Source organism: Neovison vison, chromosome 1 (genome assembly GCF_020171115.1).
Source record: "Neovison vison isolate M4711 chromosome 1, ASM_NN_V1, whole genome shotgun sequence".
Classification (NCBI taxonomy): domain Eukaryota; kingdom Metazoa; phylum Chordata; class Mammalia; order Carnivora; family Mustelidae; genus Neogale; species Neogale vison.
Genome location: NC_058091.1, coordinates 20,464,673 through 20,482,260, shown reverse-complemented (window position 1 = coordinate 20,482,260; position 17,588 = coordinate 20,464,673). Strand labels below are relative to the sequence as shown.

The following is a 17,588-nucleotide window of genomic DNA, read 5'->3' as shown; positions in this document are numbered from 1 at the left end:
TTGAAAAGGAAAGAAACTTAAAGACTTGACACTAAAGAAAGCACAGATTATTATGGCTAGAAAATAAATTGTTCTCCAAAATTACTTTCTTAAGTGATAAATCCACCTATGGATTTAAATTATAAATTGTAATTAAAGTTAATTTAATGTTAAAACTATAACTGGAGATTACAACTGGAACACGTTCCCTAGACTATTATAGCCATTTTCCTGTAAACTTTAGAAGATGTCAAGCTAAGTAATGTTTTATTTGCTTATATAAATGGTAATAAGCAAATCCAACAACAAGCAATACTGTTTAAAAAATAGACATTTATTATGAAATCAACTGTTTTAATAAAAAAGCATTATAGTTAAAGATAATTTAATACATATACATGTTAAAATAAATGTAAATTTGGATTCTTTGAGTGCAAACATGTGGTTACCCAAAGAAGAAACCAAAACCTCCTTTAGAGATGTAATAAAACCTATCCCTGAAAAGTTAGTGGGTACTACATAGATGTATTTATATTGTGTTCTACTACTCCTCGTACTTGCTTTTAAAAAAATTAGAATTTAAACAGAATATGAAAAAATAAATTATAAATAAATATAAAAATATACCTTGTAAGATCTTTATTGAAGACCTGATTATCACTGTATTTAAGTGCCTAAATATGAGAATATAAATTAAAATACTGAAGAATTCTGTTTTCTCATATTGGAAAAGGGGAATTTTCTGAAGACAAATGTTTGAAGTTGAGGTAGTAGGACTTCACTAATTTCACAGACTGGTTATCATCCACAAATTGTGATGAAATGAAAATCACTTTTTTTTTTTTTAAACGACAAAAGTGCTTTCTAATAGGAAAAGTGCAAATTGGATTTTCTGAATTACAAAAATTCTGAAACTGAAAGAAAAGATGACAAAATCAAAGTTGTATCTTGGGGTTTCTTTTTCACATAGCTACGCTTAGTCTGGGAAAATCTTCCACAGGCATGCTTTTCGTGGCATCCAGTTGGTTATATTCCTCTATGAGCCCCGATAAAGATGAAAGAGCTTCCATGAAACAGCTTTCTTCCATCCCTTCAATTTGTAGATAGTGATGAAGGTGAGCCTATAAATAAAAAACTGGATAATGCTGACCATTTTTAGAAAATTTAATACATATGCAATTATCCCAAAACATAAAAAATTCTTTATTAAAATGATAGTTCACTCAGCTTTACAAGAGAAAGGGCAACTCAAATTCTGTAAACTCACAATATTTCTCCTTTACATAGTCTGAGAGTTCACTCAGCTTTACAAGAGAAAGGGCAACTCAAAGCCTGTAAACTCACACTATTTCTCCTTTACATAGTCTGAGTAAACCTCTCCTCTTCAGTTATAATCTGTACAGTGAACACAGCCATCAGGATTGCCCGTGATTTGATAGTGTAATTCGTGAGAAGACCTCTCAAATAGCCAAAATAAACACATGTGGTTATTATGTACTGATAATTACCTTTTTCTTGTACAGCCTCATGAATCTCTCTCTCAGTTCCATGAAGGTAGGCTTCACACATGTGTTATTTGCTAGAGCTAATAATGAATGGGAATGACCCACAGGAGGTACTGAACACAGGCTGGTCTTCCAGCCTTCTTGGTTCCAGGAGACAAACTGTAGAGAAGGTTTTAATCTGAGATACAAAAACCGAAAGGTGAGAACGAAGGTACTGAAAGTGTCTGCCATACATGGCAGCGGACATTACTCATGGTACCATTCTAATTGGTCAGTATATAATGTAAGTTACCTATTTTTCACTATTAGCGGTCTCGTGGTACAGTCTGACAGTGAGCTACAGGGTTATTTAGTTAGGGATACATTGAATCTGGGATAAAAAAGAGATGAAAATATTGCAATTTCCTTACTTTGTAATTCAAAAGAGTAGTTTTCCTAAAAATAGACTGTCAAAAAATAGTAAAACATACACTTAGAAGCAGTGTAGTGGTAGTAATACAACAACAGTAGTTAAATTTTCTGAATATTTTCAGAAAATAAAATATCTCCAATATCATTCACTATTCATAAATAACAACTTTGAAGATTTTATTTATTTATGTGACGGAGAGGCAGAGAGGCAGGCAGAGAGAGGGAAGCAGGCTCTCTGCTGAGCAGAGAGCCCGATGTGGGGCTGGATCTCAGGACCTTGAGATCATGACCTGAGCCCAAGGCAGAGGCTTAACCCACTGAGCCACCCAGGTGCCATCCATAAATAACAACTTTGTACCATTATTATTTCTCATTTTACATTTGAGAAAAATAAGGCTAAGAGAGGCGAAGTAATTTGCTCAAGGTCACCCTTTAGTTAAATGGCAACAGTTGAATTTGAAGAGAGGCCATTTGAACTACTATGCTGCTACACTGTCACAGGTGGTACACATAAATTATCATGAAAATATAAAATCAAACCTTTCAATATTTCTGCGAAGATCTGAAACCTGTACATTTCCTCTAACCATAAGGGCACAGGCGAGGTACAGACTATGTTTGGGGTCGGCCCGAATTAGCTGGTGATCTTTACTAAAGGCATCTGAAAACATCTGATCCAACCTAGAACAATGAAAGAATCACTGTTTTTACAAAATATTATTTCTTCTGTGTAGAACTACAAAGTGCAAAGATAGTCACTTATATGTAAATAAACATCACATACAAACACCTCCATTTCAGTGATCATTTTCTCAAAACAATCTTGATAAGAAACAACAGAGGAGGACACCTTTTATCCTTTATTTAAAGAGAAGAACAAGGTGCTAACATACTATATGTAATAGACAGGATCCTAGAGCCCCACCCAGCCTGGTTCTTATATCCCACTTAATACAAATATCAGGTTCCCTAGATAACTCTAGATTCTGTGTGCTGAATCTGCAAACTGGGAAGAGCTGCAGAAATCACACTGTGTTACCTACTCATTCAACACATATTTATGAATGCCTACTATGTGCCAGGCACTATTCTAAGTGCAAGAGACCCTTGAGCAGCAAAAATTTCTACTCTACTGGGGCTTACATTTGATCTTGGTTATATGATAGCAAGAACAGAAGACTCCATTAGGGAATGAAGAGCTGTGGGAGGTTAGTAAATCCTCTGCTACTGTGTTCAAAATTTTGGTGTATATGTGCTTTTGGGCATTTTAAGGAAACCCAGAAAAGGATAAGAACCACTATCCAACAAGTGGGCAAACTCATTCTTGATTTATCCTCTGCTGCAAAATATAAAAACTAGTAAGGAGCTTTTTGTAATTTTGGGATACTTATCTTTATTTACATTAGAAATATGGAATTTCAAAAAATCTAAAACACTCCTTTATATGTGCTTATTTTATTTTTGTGTGATTAAAAATGAGATAAGGTACAGGACTAATTAATAAAAGGCACAACAAAAACCATTCTCACTACGAGAAATTGAAGAGCTTTAAAACTGACTTCTAATAGTACAATTTTAGAACAATTTATTATTTTACTCAAGGATAAATGTGCTCAGGCTGACAGCCTCTGAAATATCTATATTACATCAGAAAGCGGTAAAAAGACACAACGATAGAAAGAATACTGTGACAAGTTCTCTACGAGTATAAAATCTTTAAAGTCCCTTATACATTATAACAAACACATTTTAAAAATAAACCTTTGTTACAAACAATGATTATATGAATACAAAATGCTGCAACAGTATAATTTTTATTAAAATATGCCAAAAAGCAGGGTTAAAAGAAGTTTAATTGGCTCTGAAATATTCAGGTTGAAAGACCAAGTCAAGCATTTTTTTCTTTATGCTGGACTTAATTAGAAATTTGCCATCTTTATTTATTTATTTAAAGATTTTATTTATTTATTTGTCAGAGAGAGAGAGAGCGAGCACAGGCAGACAGAGTGGCAGGCAGAGGCAGAGGGAGAAGCAGGCTCCCTGCAGAGCAAGGAGCCCGATGTGGGGCTCGATCCCGGGACATTGGGATCATGACCTGAGCTGAAGGCAGCTGCTTAACCAACTGAGCCACCCAGCCGTCCCTGCCATCTTTACTTTTTAAGAATTAAATGTAAAAATGTCTGGGCTATCATTATTGTACAGTAAATAGTTTAGCACCAATTTACATTCTATGTGTCCATACTGAAGATGCACATTTAAATACACTAATTTTTAATATGTGGGGCTGATAATAACATGATCATTTAGTGAATGATTACCATGTCCCATATACAATGCAAGTCACTTAAGGTCATCGGCGTCCCATGCAGAAAGAGTCCTATCTACTAGTTGGCATAACTGGGTCTACTAGTTGGCATAACTGGGTTATTTGTTAACAGCTTAAATAAAAGTTATTCAATAGCACTGTGATATCTATAGTATAGAATTATTACTTTGTCAAAATTTAAACTACAAAAAAGACCTTTCATCTGGTTTTTATCATTTACATACTTTCCTCTTAGAGTTTGACAGGACCTTTTCCTTCAGTCAGCTGTGGATGCCAGTGGGACCTTTTCAAGCTTATCATCACTGTATGTGCTCAGAATATTTTTCAACTACATTTTTTTGTTAAGTAGACTAATTAAGTTTTATGCTTATAAATGACACGCAGTTACAAAACAAGGTGTTCTGGAAATGATATATAGCAGCTACCATAAACAGTAACACTGGAAAGCCTTCTATGATGCTGGACTGTGGTAAGAGCTTTAAAGATATTCTTATTTAAGATATCCAATAAGCATATGAGGTACGTGCACCTGCCCAAGGTCCTATAGCTAGCTAGTGACAAATTGGCATTGAGACTTATGTATGTCAGATTGCAAAGCCCTGAAATCTTTTTCAATAAAAACCAAATCTTTAGGAATTTCATCAGCTCAAAAATTAAGATTTAATGTCAAATAGTTTAATACTGATTTTTTAAACAATGACTTGTAAATAAAGCATTCAAATAATGAAAATGACACAAAGAAAATGACATGAAAAAAATACCCAGAGTTAAAAGTTTAAAAAAAACTTTTGAAAAAAGGTAATTCAAGTAATCAAGTCATTGGAATAAAGTTACTGTATCTTACCTTCGGGTAGGAATGTTAACATCTGCCAGTGTATAGAGAGGTGTTAGGCTTGACACAAGATAATGCAGTTGTGGAAAAGGAACTAAATTCATGCTGATTTCATTAAGGTCCATGTTAAGGGACCCTTCAAACCTTGCAGAGCTAAAAAATTAACATTAAAGCAAGAGAAAAAAATTGAATGTTAAAATTTTATACTTTGAAGTAGCTTTACTATTCAGCAGGCATTCTTAAATCCTTTTGCATACTGTTCTTCAGTAGAGAATATATGCTTTTTTTGTATTAGTAAAACTTTGTATCATGAATAACATGTATAAAGATAATTAAAGTATAACACACAACATCTGTATCAATTCTTATTTGTGGATTATATGACGTGTAACCAAGACACTATTATGTTGCACATGACTCATACAAAAATATCTTACTTAAAACAGACTTTGAATTAAACACATACAGGTCAATAATTATTTAATTATTCTATAAACTTCATTAAATTCTTCAAGGGTCTGCCTGATGTGCTCTACAATTTGGAATATAATAATGCCAAAGCAGCCTTCCAGATCAAAGTCAAGGAAATATTTTGGACCAACTAACAATAAGGAGATAAACATTAGCTGCTTTAGAAGATGAGGCAATCTACAGCAAAAAAAAAAATATGCTTACTGTTATCTAACCAAGGTCTTATGTGTTTATCTGTGGCAAACTTTTTTCACTTAATACCTATTAATATTCTTTGGAATATACCTGGGAAAATAATGCTTTGGAGTAACAGAAATTAAAGTTCTAGTCTATCACTCCAAGATCTGAAAACACTAGACAGAATAAAATAAAATTTAAAAAAACCTCCTGTGACGTAGAAAACCTGAAAGATGCTATTACAAAAATGCTACTACAAGCATCATCATAGGACAAGTGAAGTTTTCAAACTGTCTTAAGTTTTGCCATTAATAGGATTACCTTGTTAGGTTCAGCAGCAAATTGGCCACAATGTTGTTCATTGCATCAAAGGGCTTCTGGTGCCGTTTCTTAACAGCCCCAGCACTTGAAGTAACCAGACTCTTTGGCTTTATAGTTGTGCCCAACTTTCCAGAATTCACCATCAGGTCAATTTTGCTAATGATGTCAAATAAAGACTTTTAAAGGGAAAATATTGGGAGAGAAGCTATTAACGAGAGTGGACATAGATGACATTTTACCAGGAAGGAAAGAAGAGTAGGAAAAACAATTTAAACTTATTTTTCCTCTTAGATGGGAAGGCTGAAAAATGATGAGAATGTTTCCTATGCACATATAAGTGTAACACAAGACTGAACGTATATATATCCATAAATTACAGTGTCATTTCTTACTTGGTTATCAATGGGCAACACACAGTCTGCATGCTCGTTGAGTTCCTTCATTGCCAAGATGCTATTGTAAGGTGAGGTTATGACATCATCCTCACCAGAAGGATAAACTGAAGTCACGAATCTGTATACTTCTGGGAATTCATCCTTAAGCATCTTTAAAAGAAATGTGCCAAGTCCAGATCCTGTGCCTGAGAATTAAAATTGCAAAACAAAAACAAAAACCCAGCATAAACTATTCAAAATAAAATTGTGAGGAACTTGGAATTTTATGGCTTCTTTTGATAGGAACATATTTTTAAAACCAGAGCATTATATAGAAGAGAGTTTTGATTCCATTAAAAATTAAAAAAAAATATATACATACACATATGAAACGTATAAACAAAATGAAAAAGGCAAACTAAGGAAAAAATCTCCAACACATATGAAGGGCTAAATTTCTTCAATAAAGAGGTCTCACAAATCAACAACGAAAAAACCACGAATAGTACAACAGAAAATGGGTAAAGTATGTAAATATATAATTCATAATAAATCAAGTGGTGGACTAGATGTGAGGATGGTCAACCCTTCTTCTAATAAAAGAAATCCAAGTTAAAACAATCTAATTTTGAATATATTAATGTTTTATAATACTCAATGTTAGTGACAGTGTGGGGAAATAAATCCATATAGATTGTTTCTAATACGGATTGGTGAAATAAAGTAGGAAAGTACTTATTAATATCAATCAAAATTTAAAATGTATTCTTTGCTCCCAAAGAATATTGGGAATATTACCTACAGCTTCCTTTTGGGAATATTACCTACAGCTGTAGGGGCATAAACGGGCAGAAATGTATGTACCAGATAGTCAAGTGGGGCTTGTTTGTAATAACTAAATACCATGAACTACTGAACATCCACTAGTGTGGGAAATGGACTTCAGAAAGTATGTATTAACACAATTGAATTCTTGGAGACAGAGAAGATAATGAAAGACAATCAAGAAGGACATAAAGTGAAAAAATGTTGGAATAATATGCACCGCATGATCTTATATTAAAACACACACACACACTTTTAAAGGCATAGAAAATATCTGGAAGGACAGACATAGGCAGATTTGATGACCTGTGAGGACAATCTAGGACTTAGATGTCAGAAAGGAGACCATTTTTAACCTTCACTATTATTTATTTTTGTCAGTAAATTATGAATAAAGTATAGTCTTCTGAGATTTTGAACAATAGAGGGATTAAAAAAGGCACTACAATTAACTATAAATCAAATTGGTTTTTTGAAAACTTACCAAAACTTGCAGGTTAATTATGCTAGTAGATAAAGAATTTGTTTCTTAACGATTGTGATGGTCTTCTAAAGGCATGGTTACATAGAAGTTATCACTTTAATTTTAAAATGTTCATACTGAATAATATGTATAAAAATCAATTTATGGGGGAGCCTGGGTGGTTCAGTGGGTTGGGCCTCTGCCTTCGGCTGGGGTTATGGTCTCAGGGTCCTGAGATCCAGCCCTGCATCGGGCTCCCTGCTCGGCAGGGAGCCTACTTTCCCCTCTCTCTCTGCTTGCCTCTCTGTCTACTTGGGATCTCTCTCTTTCAAATAAATAAATAAATAAATAAATAAATAAATAAATAAAATCTTTTAACAAAAATCAACTTATATAATCTGCTGAATATAAAATCTTAATCTGAGCTTGGAGAAAATTAGTATGGCAAACTTTTCTTTTAAAACTCACTAATCCTTTTGGAAATTAGCAAAATACGGTATGTGTCTAGTTCATAAAACAGGAGCAAAATACTTCATTTGCAAGGTACAGGCTTCCCTGGGGAAAGAAAGCAATGCAGATCATTTAATCTAGGTCATTTAATCATAGCAATTACTATGTGAGGAATGGTTTAAAGGAGCTGACTAAAAGGATTTATCTATGTCTCTTATTGGACACAAGAAAGGTTGGGAAGCAGTTAAAGAGTACTGATATTTCTTAGCAAAGATACCTATGAACAAGCCAGAAATGCTTAGTTTCTAGGCAGTATATGAGTCTACGCAAGCAAACTCCTAGGACAAAGGCAGGATTCCCAGAAAGCTCACATACACTGAAATGTAGCTGGAAATTTTATGAAAGAACTAAAAGTAGAAGAAGAAAAAACTTTAGATTCGGTTGTCTTGACTTTTAAAAGGGCTTCAATTTATAAACAATGGTAATAGCAACAAAATTTGACAAAAATTTAAAATAAGAAGCAGTTATGTATATACTCAAACACATACAGTGTTAAAAGTTGTACCTTTATTAAGCATAGGTCTGAAAACAGGCTACGGTTCGCAAAACGAATTCCCACTTACACTTTCACATTGGTATAGGGAAATGAGTGAGTAACTTTACCTCCTCCCATGGAATGTATTATAAAAAAACACTGCAAACAATCACAGTGCTCTGCCGACTTTCGGAGTTTCTCTAAAATCTGTTCTTGATAAAGATTGCCAAAAACTTTGTGCCCCACAGCCCTGAAAAAAAAAAGGATATAAATTACAAAAATACCCTGACATTTATTATTTCAAGATTTGATTGCTTCTGAACTAAATGAAAAGATTACAGAAAAACTTAAAGATTTTTACTATACTAATTCTTGTTTCATATGAATAAATCATATTGTGATATTTCAAAGATACTAGATAGAAAATGTAACAAATATAAAGGTCTATAATCCTCAAATATCCTGATAAAATAGCTCATTATCAATAGATATTAAACTATGGTTTTCTAAATTTATCTTCTCTTTCTCCTTTTTTTTAAGGTATAAATATGACTTTAATTACATAGTTTTTTCTCATTTCCATTTAATATAAACTCTGATTGCAGTAAGTTTTACACATTGAAGAGCAGAATTTGGTCAACTAGAAAGACATTAAAAAGAAAAAAATTTGAACATATTGGTTTAATATAGGAGAAAACATTGGTCACATCCTGTTATCATTAGTTGAAATAATACACAATAGAAAACTGAAATTCATAAGGCTCTGCAAGCCTTTCTGATAATCAGTTTGCAAGGAGCACTTTGATGTATTAAGAAATGATTAAAAAAACGAATGACTTCCCTGTGACACAGGTTGTATAACTCAAAAATTATAGAAAAAGTTACACAATTAGTGAAAAGCCAGTTAAGTGGGCAGGTGAATTCATTTAGTGGCTGGTTCTCCCCATATGAAGTTTCTAAGAAGGCAAAATGTAAACTCATGTTTTAAAGTTTTATTTATAAGAGTCATCTCTTCCCCCAACATGGGGCTCAAACTAATGACCCCAAGATCAAGAGCTGCACGCTCTTCTGAGTCAGCCAGGCACCCAGCAAATTCATGCTTTAGTGAAATGATATCACTACACATTAGGAACCTGAGAGAAAGACTGCAAATAGAGAAAATAGTAAACATTAGATTTGCAAATAATAAGGAGTCAACTTAATTTTTAAACAACAGCAAAAACAGTCTCAATGTAAATTTCAATGATCATCGTTGAAGCTTTTTACCCCATTAAAGAGAACAGACAGTTATATATTTATGAGAAACACAGCCTTTGGCTGAGCTTTAATGCTGGGACACTGGTCTAGCTTGCACTTCCTAGCAGTCCTGTCAAGTCTGACCAACTGGAGAACTTGATAGAATCAAATAGTGTAGGTAAGAGAACAGTTTATAAAAATCGTTAAAACTTTTGTCACTAGTATTATGTAAGAATCAATTACAAGGAATTTAGTAAATCTACTTTTCATGATTTTTTCTAAAAAATGGTGAGAAAAAACCGTAATAGGGGGACTTTTCAGCACTGAGAAACCCCATCATTTATCCAGGGAAAGATGAATGGCCAAAAAGCCTAGAGGCAGGTCTGGCAGGTAGATCTCGCTTTCCTATCAGCAGGACCTATTAGAAAGAAGGAAAGATCATTTTTTTTGAGATGACATTCATTTTTTTACATACAGCATGTTCTCACCAGTTATTCCCCGAGCCAGAAATATCAGTGATGAGCTGCTTGCTATCAAACACATCTCTCAATGGTCCCTGCAGAATTTCATTTACTACCCCTTCCTCCATGTCAATCAAGACAGCCTGAGAAAGAGAAATAAAATCGAATTAGCTTACTTGTCTTTAGAGCTAGTAACTCTGTAAATGAATTTTTGAACTAAAAGTTGCATTGTTCTTTTTATAGTTTAAGCTTAGTCAAATCTTTATTTGAATCTTTATGTAGAATCTGTTATAAGAATGAAAAAATAATTTCACTCTGCTCAGGAGGTAGGGTACAATTAAAAGGTGGGTTCTAAACTCTCAGTCTACTCCAAAATACCGCCTGGGGTGGGGGGAAGAACTGACTAATCCCCTCAACTGATTTTCTAACACTTTTTTTACTCCTGTGCCTATGGATTGTAAATGTTTTGAGAACAAGGTCTCAGAAATTTAGAAGGCGCCCTAACCAGAAAAAAATTCTCAATAAATATATGGTATGTTAATGCACTTGCTCAGCAGGAACAACCATGCTGCTCTTCATGAATCACAGTCCAAAACGGTTCAATTCAGATCAGTAAACTTACTATCAGATGCAAACCAAGGCCCTGGATAGAAGTCAAAGGTGACAACAAGGTCCCTACTCCCAAAAAAACCTAATTCATTACTACAAACACTATTGACATGGGCAATAACCTTTACTACTTTGAAGAAAATGAGAATATAAAACATAAAATTAAGTATGGAAAGAAAAATAGAAAAGATTGGAGGGAAACACAGCAAAATGTAGGCAGGGATAGCTCGGCAATAGGATTATATACCCTCTACCCTCACTGTTTTGTACTTCCAGGTTTTCTACACCGAGGAAGACAAGTGAAAAAGTAAAATAATTAGTTAAATAAAAAAGCTGAAAAAATTCTGAAATAACTTTAGAATACACTACAAAGCTATTAACTCTTTGATTCAGTATCAGAGAAAGTGCTTGGTTTACGGGCTTTTTTACTTCTTGTGACCCCGTGACTTTAAGAACTTACAGTGTCTCTATGTGCTTTGTACATATTACCCCATTTGATCCTCAGAACCCTATGAATAGGTATATAATTACCCCTGCCTTACCCTTGAGAAAACTGAGGCCTAGGAAAGCTGTATCACTTAGCTGTGATCACCTGGCTCTGTGAAGGAGTAGAAATTCACACTTGGTTAGCCTGGCTACAGAACCTTCAGTCTTCACCATCAAATGCCATGCTCGCCTACCTATTGAGATAGTCAAGTGTGACATTTATGGAATACTGACTACCGTGGGGTTGCAACTTATGCCCATTTAAATTCTGTGAATTAAAGTGTTTGTGGAATTAACTATGCTACTGTAAGCAAGCAACTGAGATAGTCTTACCCAGTATGTCAGAAATATATTTCTAATTGTACAATAGTATATCACAGTAGTATACTAGAAAGACTATAAAATTATGTATTATAAATGTGCTCTTTTATATACAGCAAGCAATATACATATACTTCATGTATATTGGACTATATAGGGTTATTTACTGGCAAGATTTTTCTAAGATATTTTGATAATATGCAAGTTTTACCTAGATGTTGACTTTTAACACCTAATCAACCATAAGAGAGACTTCACTGTATGGGCAAACAGTAGTATACTACACGTTGTGTAAGATTACAAAAAGAAAAAAAAAAATAGCTTATAACAGTCTTGTTCCAAAACAGATTTCTTTAAGATAATTTGTGGAAGACTACCCTCAGTTACCTTGCAATCTGGCAAAGGAAGCAAGAGGAAGAATACAAACTGACATTCAAGCCCCTCTTGAAGTCAGGTTGGATAGAATCATACTGTCATCATCACTGAACATGAAAATGCTGACATGGTATAGAACTTTTTCAATTCTAGTCATGTCAAGCCTTTGATTTGTTTTTTCCCTTGGAAATTAATTCAATGAAGAGGAATTATTCTGGGTTCCTCACACAGCCATCCAAGGTCTAGAATCACAGCTGTTTCAGGATTTGATGTTTTTTGTTTTCTACCACAAGAGCAACCAGGTGATAGCTTTCTGGGCTTGGAGCTTTCCCTTGATTGTAATACAGGATTTACAAAACTCTGAGTATTTACCCATTAGCCTAGGATACTGGATACAGTGGAGGGACCTGACCACCAAGTTATCTTGCCAAGACTTCATTGATCACAGTCACTTAATACCAAGACTCCTAAGGAGAAATGGAAGAGTACCTTCCAGGACAAGTCAAAGGTGACAGAGACACACTGATTTATTCTCTCCCAATAGTGTTTTCTCCACCTCCTACTTGCTCACTGATAGGGTACTGGGAAAGAGCTCAAACTGGGAGTGCTCTAGGAAATGTCAATGTTACTTTTTCTGTAAGATTTGGATTGGGATGTTAGTGCTCTCCATAGCATGTAGGAACAGCCTATAAGCACGGGGTCTCTGCCACTAAATTTTGTTTTCCAAGGACATCTGAGATTTCAGATACAAGGAGACAGTTCCCAGGTACCACAAGACAATTGCTATTTACTCTTCCAGCCACGACTCCAGGTCTGATCCTTACTGTCTCAATTCCTTCCATCCAAACTGCTTTTCTTTTTTGTTACAAAGATTATTGATCAACAACTGGAAAAAGCAGGTTGTTATAGAGAAATAATTGCAGAAGTGTTGTTGTTGGAATGAGATTAAGACTAAATATGGGCGACTGACTCAATTTTTATTCAAGAGGTCTTAACAGAGTTATGGTATTCACTATAACGTGGCTGGATCCGATCTGTGCTTTGGACTGGGAATAGTAACTGATGCAAAGAAATGTTCCATTACCTTCAAATGAAAAATTAACCTGCATTAGCATGTGTCTAAGGGTAGAATTAAGACAGCTCCTTTTGTTATCATTTACCCAGACGTATATTTCCCCTGAAACATTTATTAAAAAAATGCTAAAATAGTGTTTTTCCTTTAACCACAAAATTTTCTCCCTAAAGTTCCAGGCAGATATAAATGTCTGCTTAATTATATTTATATTAAAATGTGGCTTAGTAAATACTTTTTTTATATTTGAGAAGTTAAATAAAATTTAATTCTGATAATTACAGAAATATAGTTATTTTTAAAAGACACACAATATAAGAATCCAAGTATACAGATCTTACTCGTGCTTTCAAAGTACAAATTTTCCCCTTGGAAATACTGCCACCATCACCAACCACTCTGAAAGATAAAAAATGAGAAAAGGTCATAAGATGTCCCAAAGGCTAATACTGCTGTCAGGTAATTAACTCCTGTTTATATAAAGCTACTTACAGGCATGGTGAGGCAGACACAAAAGGCAACATATAGAAGGTGCCTTTCCTATTTTTCTCCCTTGTTTACTCTCCCTTTAGGCTGAAAAGTGAATACTTTTTTCCCTGGCTTTCTTTGTAGTTAGGGCTGGCCATGTAATCTAGTTCTTACTAATGAGATAAAAGGGAGATATTCTGGGAAGCTTTTCCGATAAAGAGGACCAGATGTAGTCAGTGCCAACTCTTCCCTTTTCCTACCTTGAACATGAATAAAGATGTGATGCATGGAATGGAGGCTGCCACTTTATAGTTATGAAAAAACAAACATGAGGACAAGAAGCCAACACAATAGGATATGAAATGAAAGTACCTTGGTCTTTTAAGGAACTTCTCCAAAACTAGATCACCTATTTCCAGATTTCTTTATATGGGATAACTGGATACTTTTATTGGATAAGCCATCATTACTGAGGTTTCCTAACTGTAGCTGAACACACATTAACTGATACAATGGTTATGTATCACTGAATATCTAAGCCTGTTCCTAGAATGCCATGTTGAATTAAAGTAACTACACCTATGACTAAACACAGGGTATGAATCAATACAGTTCACAAGAAGACAATATAACAAAGGAGGTTGAATTGAACAGAGATGATGCTATAGGTTGGGTTAATAAACTATGGTCCTTGGGCTGACTCTCAGCAGCTGCTTATTTTCCTAAAGTTTTATTCAAACACAGCCATGCCCACTTGCTTAGGTACTAGTAAGCTATACCTGCATTCCCATTACAACGCAGAATCAAACAGATGTGACACAGACCTTATGGTTTTCAAAACCTAAAATAGTTACCACCTGGTCCTTTGTAGGAAAGGTTTGTTAAGCCCTAGTATAGGTAAATTCTTAGTACACTATTAAGAAGGTATGGTCATTTCCTCAAATAGACATAGAAGTGTACAAAAAATGTGCTCGTGTTTTTGAAAGGTTTTTTTCTTTTTCTTTTGTACTAACATGGAACAGATGTTCCAGGTGTTGCTAGTACATAGAAAGAGTAAAATGCCAAGACTCATCTCCCCTTTCTGGATAAACTTGGGATTGGGGAAATAAGAATGCCCTCACGTTAAATTATAAAACAGAGTACAGGAGAGTATAGTTACATAGTCACCTTATTAAGAAAGAATAGCTCCCTGGCTGAGTCTCAACTAAGTAATACTTAATGAAAGGACTGGCCATCAAGGGTAGAGGGGATGAGAGTGGGAATTCAGTTAGAAGGGAAGCACAGAAAAGGAAGTATGACAAAGGCAAATTTGCATCTCTTTAACAGTATTTAGGGGAGAGGATGTTCTATTTCACAAGGGAGAGGGAATCCTACATAACAGGTATCTCCATATAATAAAGATAAATGACACCAATCATTAAGGTAATACATCTACCTCCCCTTGGTCTGATTCCATGATCACCAAGCAACCCTTGATTATTACTTTTCAGGTAGATTCCCTAGAGAAGAGAAAGTGTTTTTGAAAGGAAGGGAAGATCTGATGCTCCTGAGTTATGGTTCCTACTGTCAATTACTACATTGACTTTCTGCTTTTTAATTTCCCATTCTCTTTGAGTCTGGATTATCTGCCTGTACTGGAAAGCAATGGACTCCTTAACAAGATGTTAACAAGTTGACATTAGGTTACTTTACTTGACATTAAGTTTGCAAATCTGAGGGTCCAATTCTGGGATTTATCAAGGAAGTAGAGTCTCTAATTAGCCCTCCCTAGGAGATAACTTAACTTAAATACCCAACTGATAACCAACTAATTTATTAAATAACCAACTAATTTAAACTAGAACTAGAATTTTTTTTCTTAAAAGAATTATTTATTTGACAGAGAAATCACAAGTAGGCAGAGAGAGACAGGGAAGCAGGCTCCCTGCTGGGCAGAGGCCCATGCAGGGTTCGATCCCAGGACCCTGAGATCATGACCTGAGCTGAAGGCAGAGGCTTAACCCACTGAACCACCCCAGGTGCCCTTAGAACTAGAATTTTAATTATACGAAGGTGGATCTTCATGATATATTTTTTAGTTCATGTTCACTACAGTTTAGTTTTATTAATTATTTTGAAAATACACAAACTTAACAATTAAATATTAAAAGCTTACGGACGTATCTTGAATGTTAAAATTACTTTCAGTTAAAAGATACATATGCTCTTTATTATATAAACAAAAGTAATCTGACAATTAGCACATTCTATTCCTACAACAAATATTCCTGACTACAAATAGTGTCACAGAAGTGTAAAGAATGTATTTTTCTTTCAAAGGTTAGTCATTCTTGAATGCATTAACAACATACCCTGAAGGAAACTTTCATCAGTCTTTCAGTAAAACTTTATATCAAGGTCATGTTAAAAGAATGCACATGAGGGGCGCCTGGGTGGCTCAGCTGGTTAAGTGTCTGCTTTCTGCTCGGGTCATGATCCTGGGGTCCTGGGATGGAGCCCCACATGAGGTTCCCTGCTCATCAGGGAGTCTCCTTCTTCCTTTCCCTCTGCCCCACTTGTGCTAGTGTGCACTCTCTCTCCAATAAATAAAATCTTTAAAAAATAACCAGAAGGCACACTTAAGTTTCTTTTTGTTCCTTTAAATGGCCTTAAAAGGAAACTTGCTGTCCTGCTCTGCAGAATAATATGAGAAATATGAATGATATGGGAATGAGAAAAAAATGCTTTTTATAATGAGAAAAACAAAAAAGCCAGACAACTTCTTTATAGCTATGAACTGTTTCATTGTCCCTTGAAGAACTCTCCCAACCTGATGTCATGAAAAGAATCATTATGCTATGTGATAGACTTTAATGCCATCTTACCTGGTATCCACATTTCTAAAGAAGCTGCTTAATGCCTCATCATAAATTCCTTTCTAAAAAGAAAAAAAGTATATTTATAACATTTGATTAGTTTTACCTCTTTCCCAAATGAAATCCTTTCGATTTAATAATCTCACAATACTGTAATGGTTGGTATTTGGCTATGAGAACAACAGCAAAAATGCAAGTTATCATAAAGTGCTTAGACTGATTCTTCCTACCTAAAGAATAAATGCCATAAAATCTGTGGATTAAGTTTAGCTGAGGGTGCTGAAGAAAGGAGTCCCCACAGGGAGGGTAGAACAGGTGCGTCAAACGAAAGCTTTGTCTGGATTCCCGGTGATCATTTTCAAGCTGATTAAATTCAGGAATATAACATATATAATATAACACGACATACGTTACCTAGTTTACGAGTACTTCCCCAATACTCTCTCATCGCTCTTCACAAGAATCCTGTTAACAGTGAGACCCTGACAATCAGGGAGCCTTAAGACTAATATCTTTGGCCATCGTTTGTTCTGTGTCTAACGCCCAAAATACGTTTAAGAACCAGGTTGTTCTTTCCTGAAGAGATCCCATTCGCCTTATACTGGTCAGAGAAAAGATCAAATGGACTGATTCCTGCTTATTTGTTGGACGAGCCTCGATGAAAGGCGAAGGGTCTCCGGGCGGCGGGGCCGGTACCTGGTTGACCGCGGCATGCTCCCTCAGCGCCAGATCCCAGAAGCAGCAGCCGATCTGGTTTCCGCACTGGCCCACTGCGATAAGCGAGAAGAGCGAGAGTAGCCATTAGGTGGCAAACAAGGCCACCCGTTTGCGCGGTGACCGACAGCCCCTACCCTCCCCCCACCCCCCCGCAGCTTACCCTGTACGACCACCGACTGGGTCATACTACGGCGCGTCCAGACGAAGGCACCAGGGAGCCCGCGCCCACTTTCGAACTCCCTTGCGAGCTCCGCCTACCAGCGGCACGCCTACAGGCGCCCAGCAGCCGTAAGTCACGCTGCTGCCGCAAGTCACTGCC

General features: G+C 35.5%; 1 protein-coding gene across 1 annotated transcript; it reads right to left on the bottom strand.

The window, feature by feature from the left end:
* Positions 1-292: 292 nt before the first annotated feature.
* TUBE1 (tubulin epsilon 1) lies at positions 293-17,534 on the bottom strand. The gene is made up of 12 exons (XM_044244297.1): positions 17,430-17,534; positions 17,249-17,322; positions 16,562-16,614; positions 13,571-13,628; positions 10,394-10,509; positions 8,798-8,919; positions 6,415-6,602; positions 6,023-6,198; positions 5,066-5,206; positions 2,436-2,576; positions 1,488-1,662; positions 293-1,100 (listed from the first exon to the last, which is right to left on the bottom strand). The coding sequence occupies exons 1-12, from the start codon at positions 17,452-17,454 to the stop codon at positions 942-944; spliced, it is 1,428 nt and encodes a 475-aa protein (XP_044100232.1). The 5' UTR covers positions 17,455-17,534; the 3' UTR covers positions 293-941.
* Between the last annotated feature and the right edge of the window lie 54 nt (positions 17,535-17,588).

What these genes read in the sequence shown, in the direction of transcription:
- TUBE1 (XM_044244297.1), bottom strand. Translation starts at nt 17,454, where the DNA reads ATGACCCAGTCGGTGGTCGTACAGG. An exon ending in TTGCTGCTGAACCTAACAAG is followed by an intron (nt 5,207 to 6,022) that starts GTAATCCTATTA and finishes TTAATTTTTTAG; the next exon opens with CTCTGCAAGGTTTGAAGGGT. An exon ending in CTTCGCAGAAATATTGAAAG is followed by an intron (nt 1,663 to 2,435) that starts GTTTGATTTTAT and finishes TTTGTATCTCAG; the next exon opens with ATTAAAACCTTCTCTACAGT.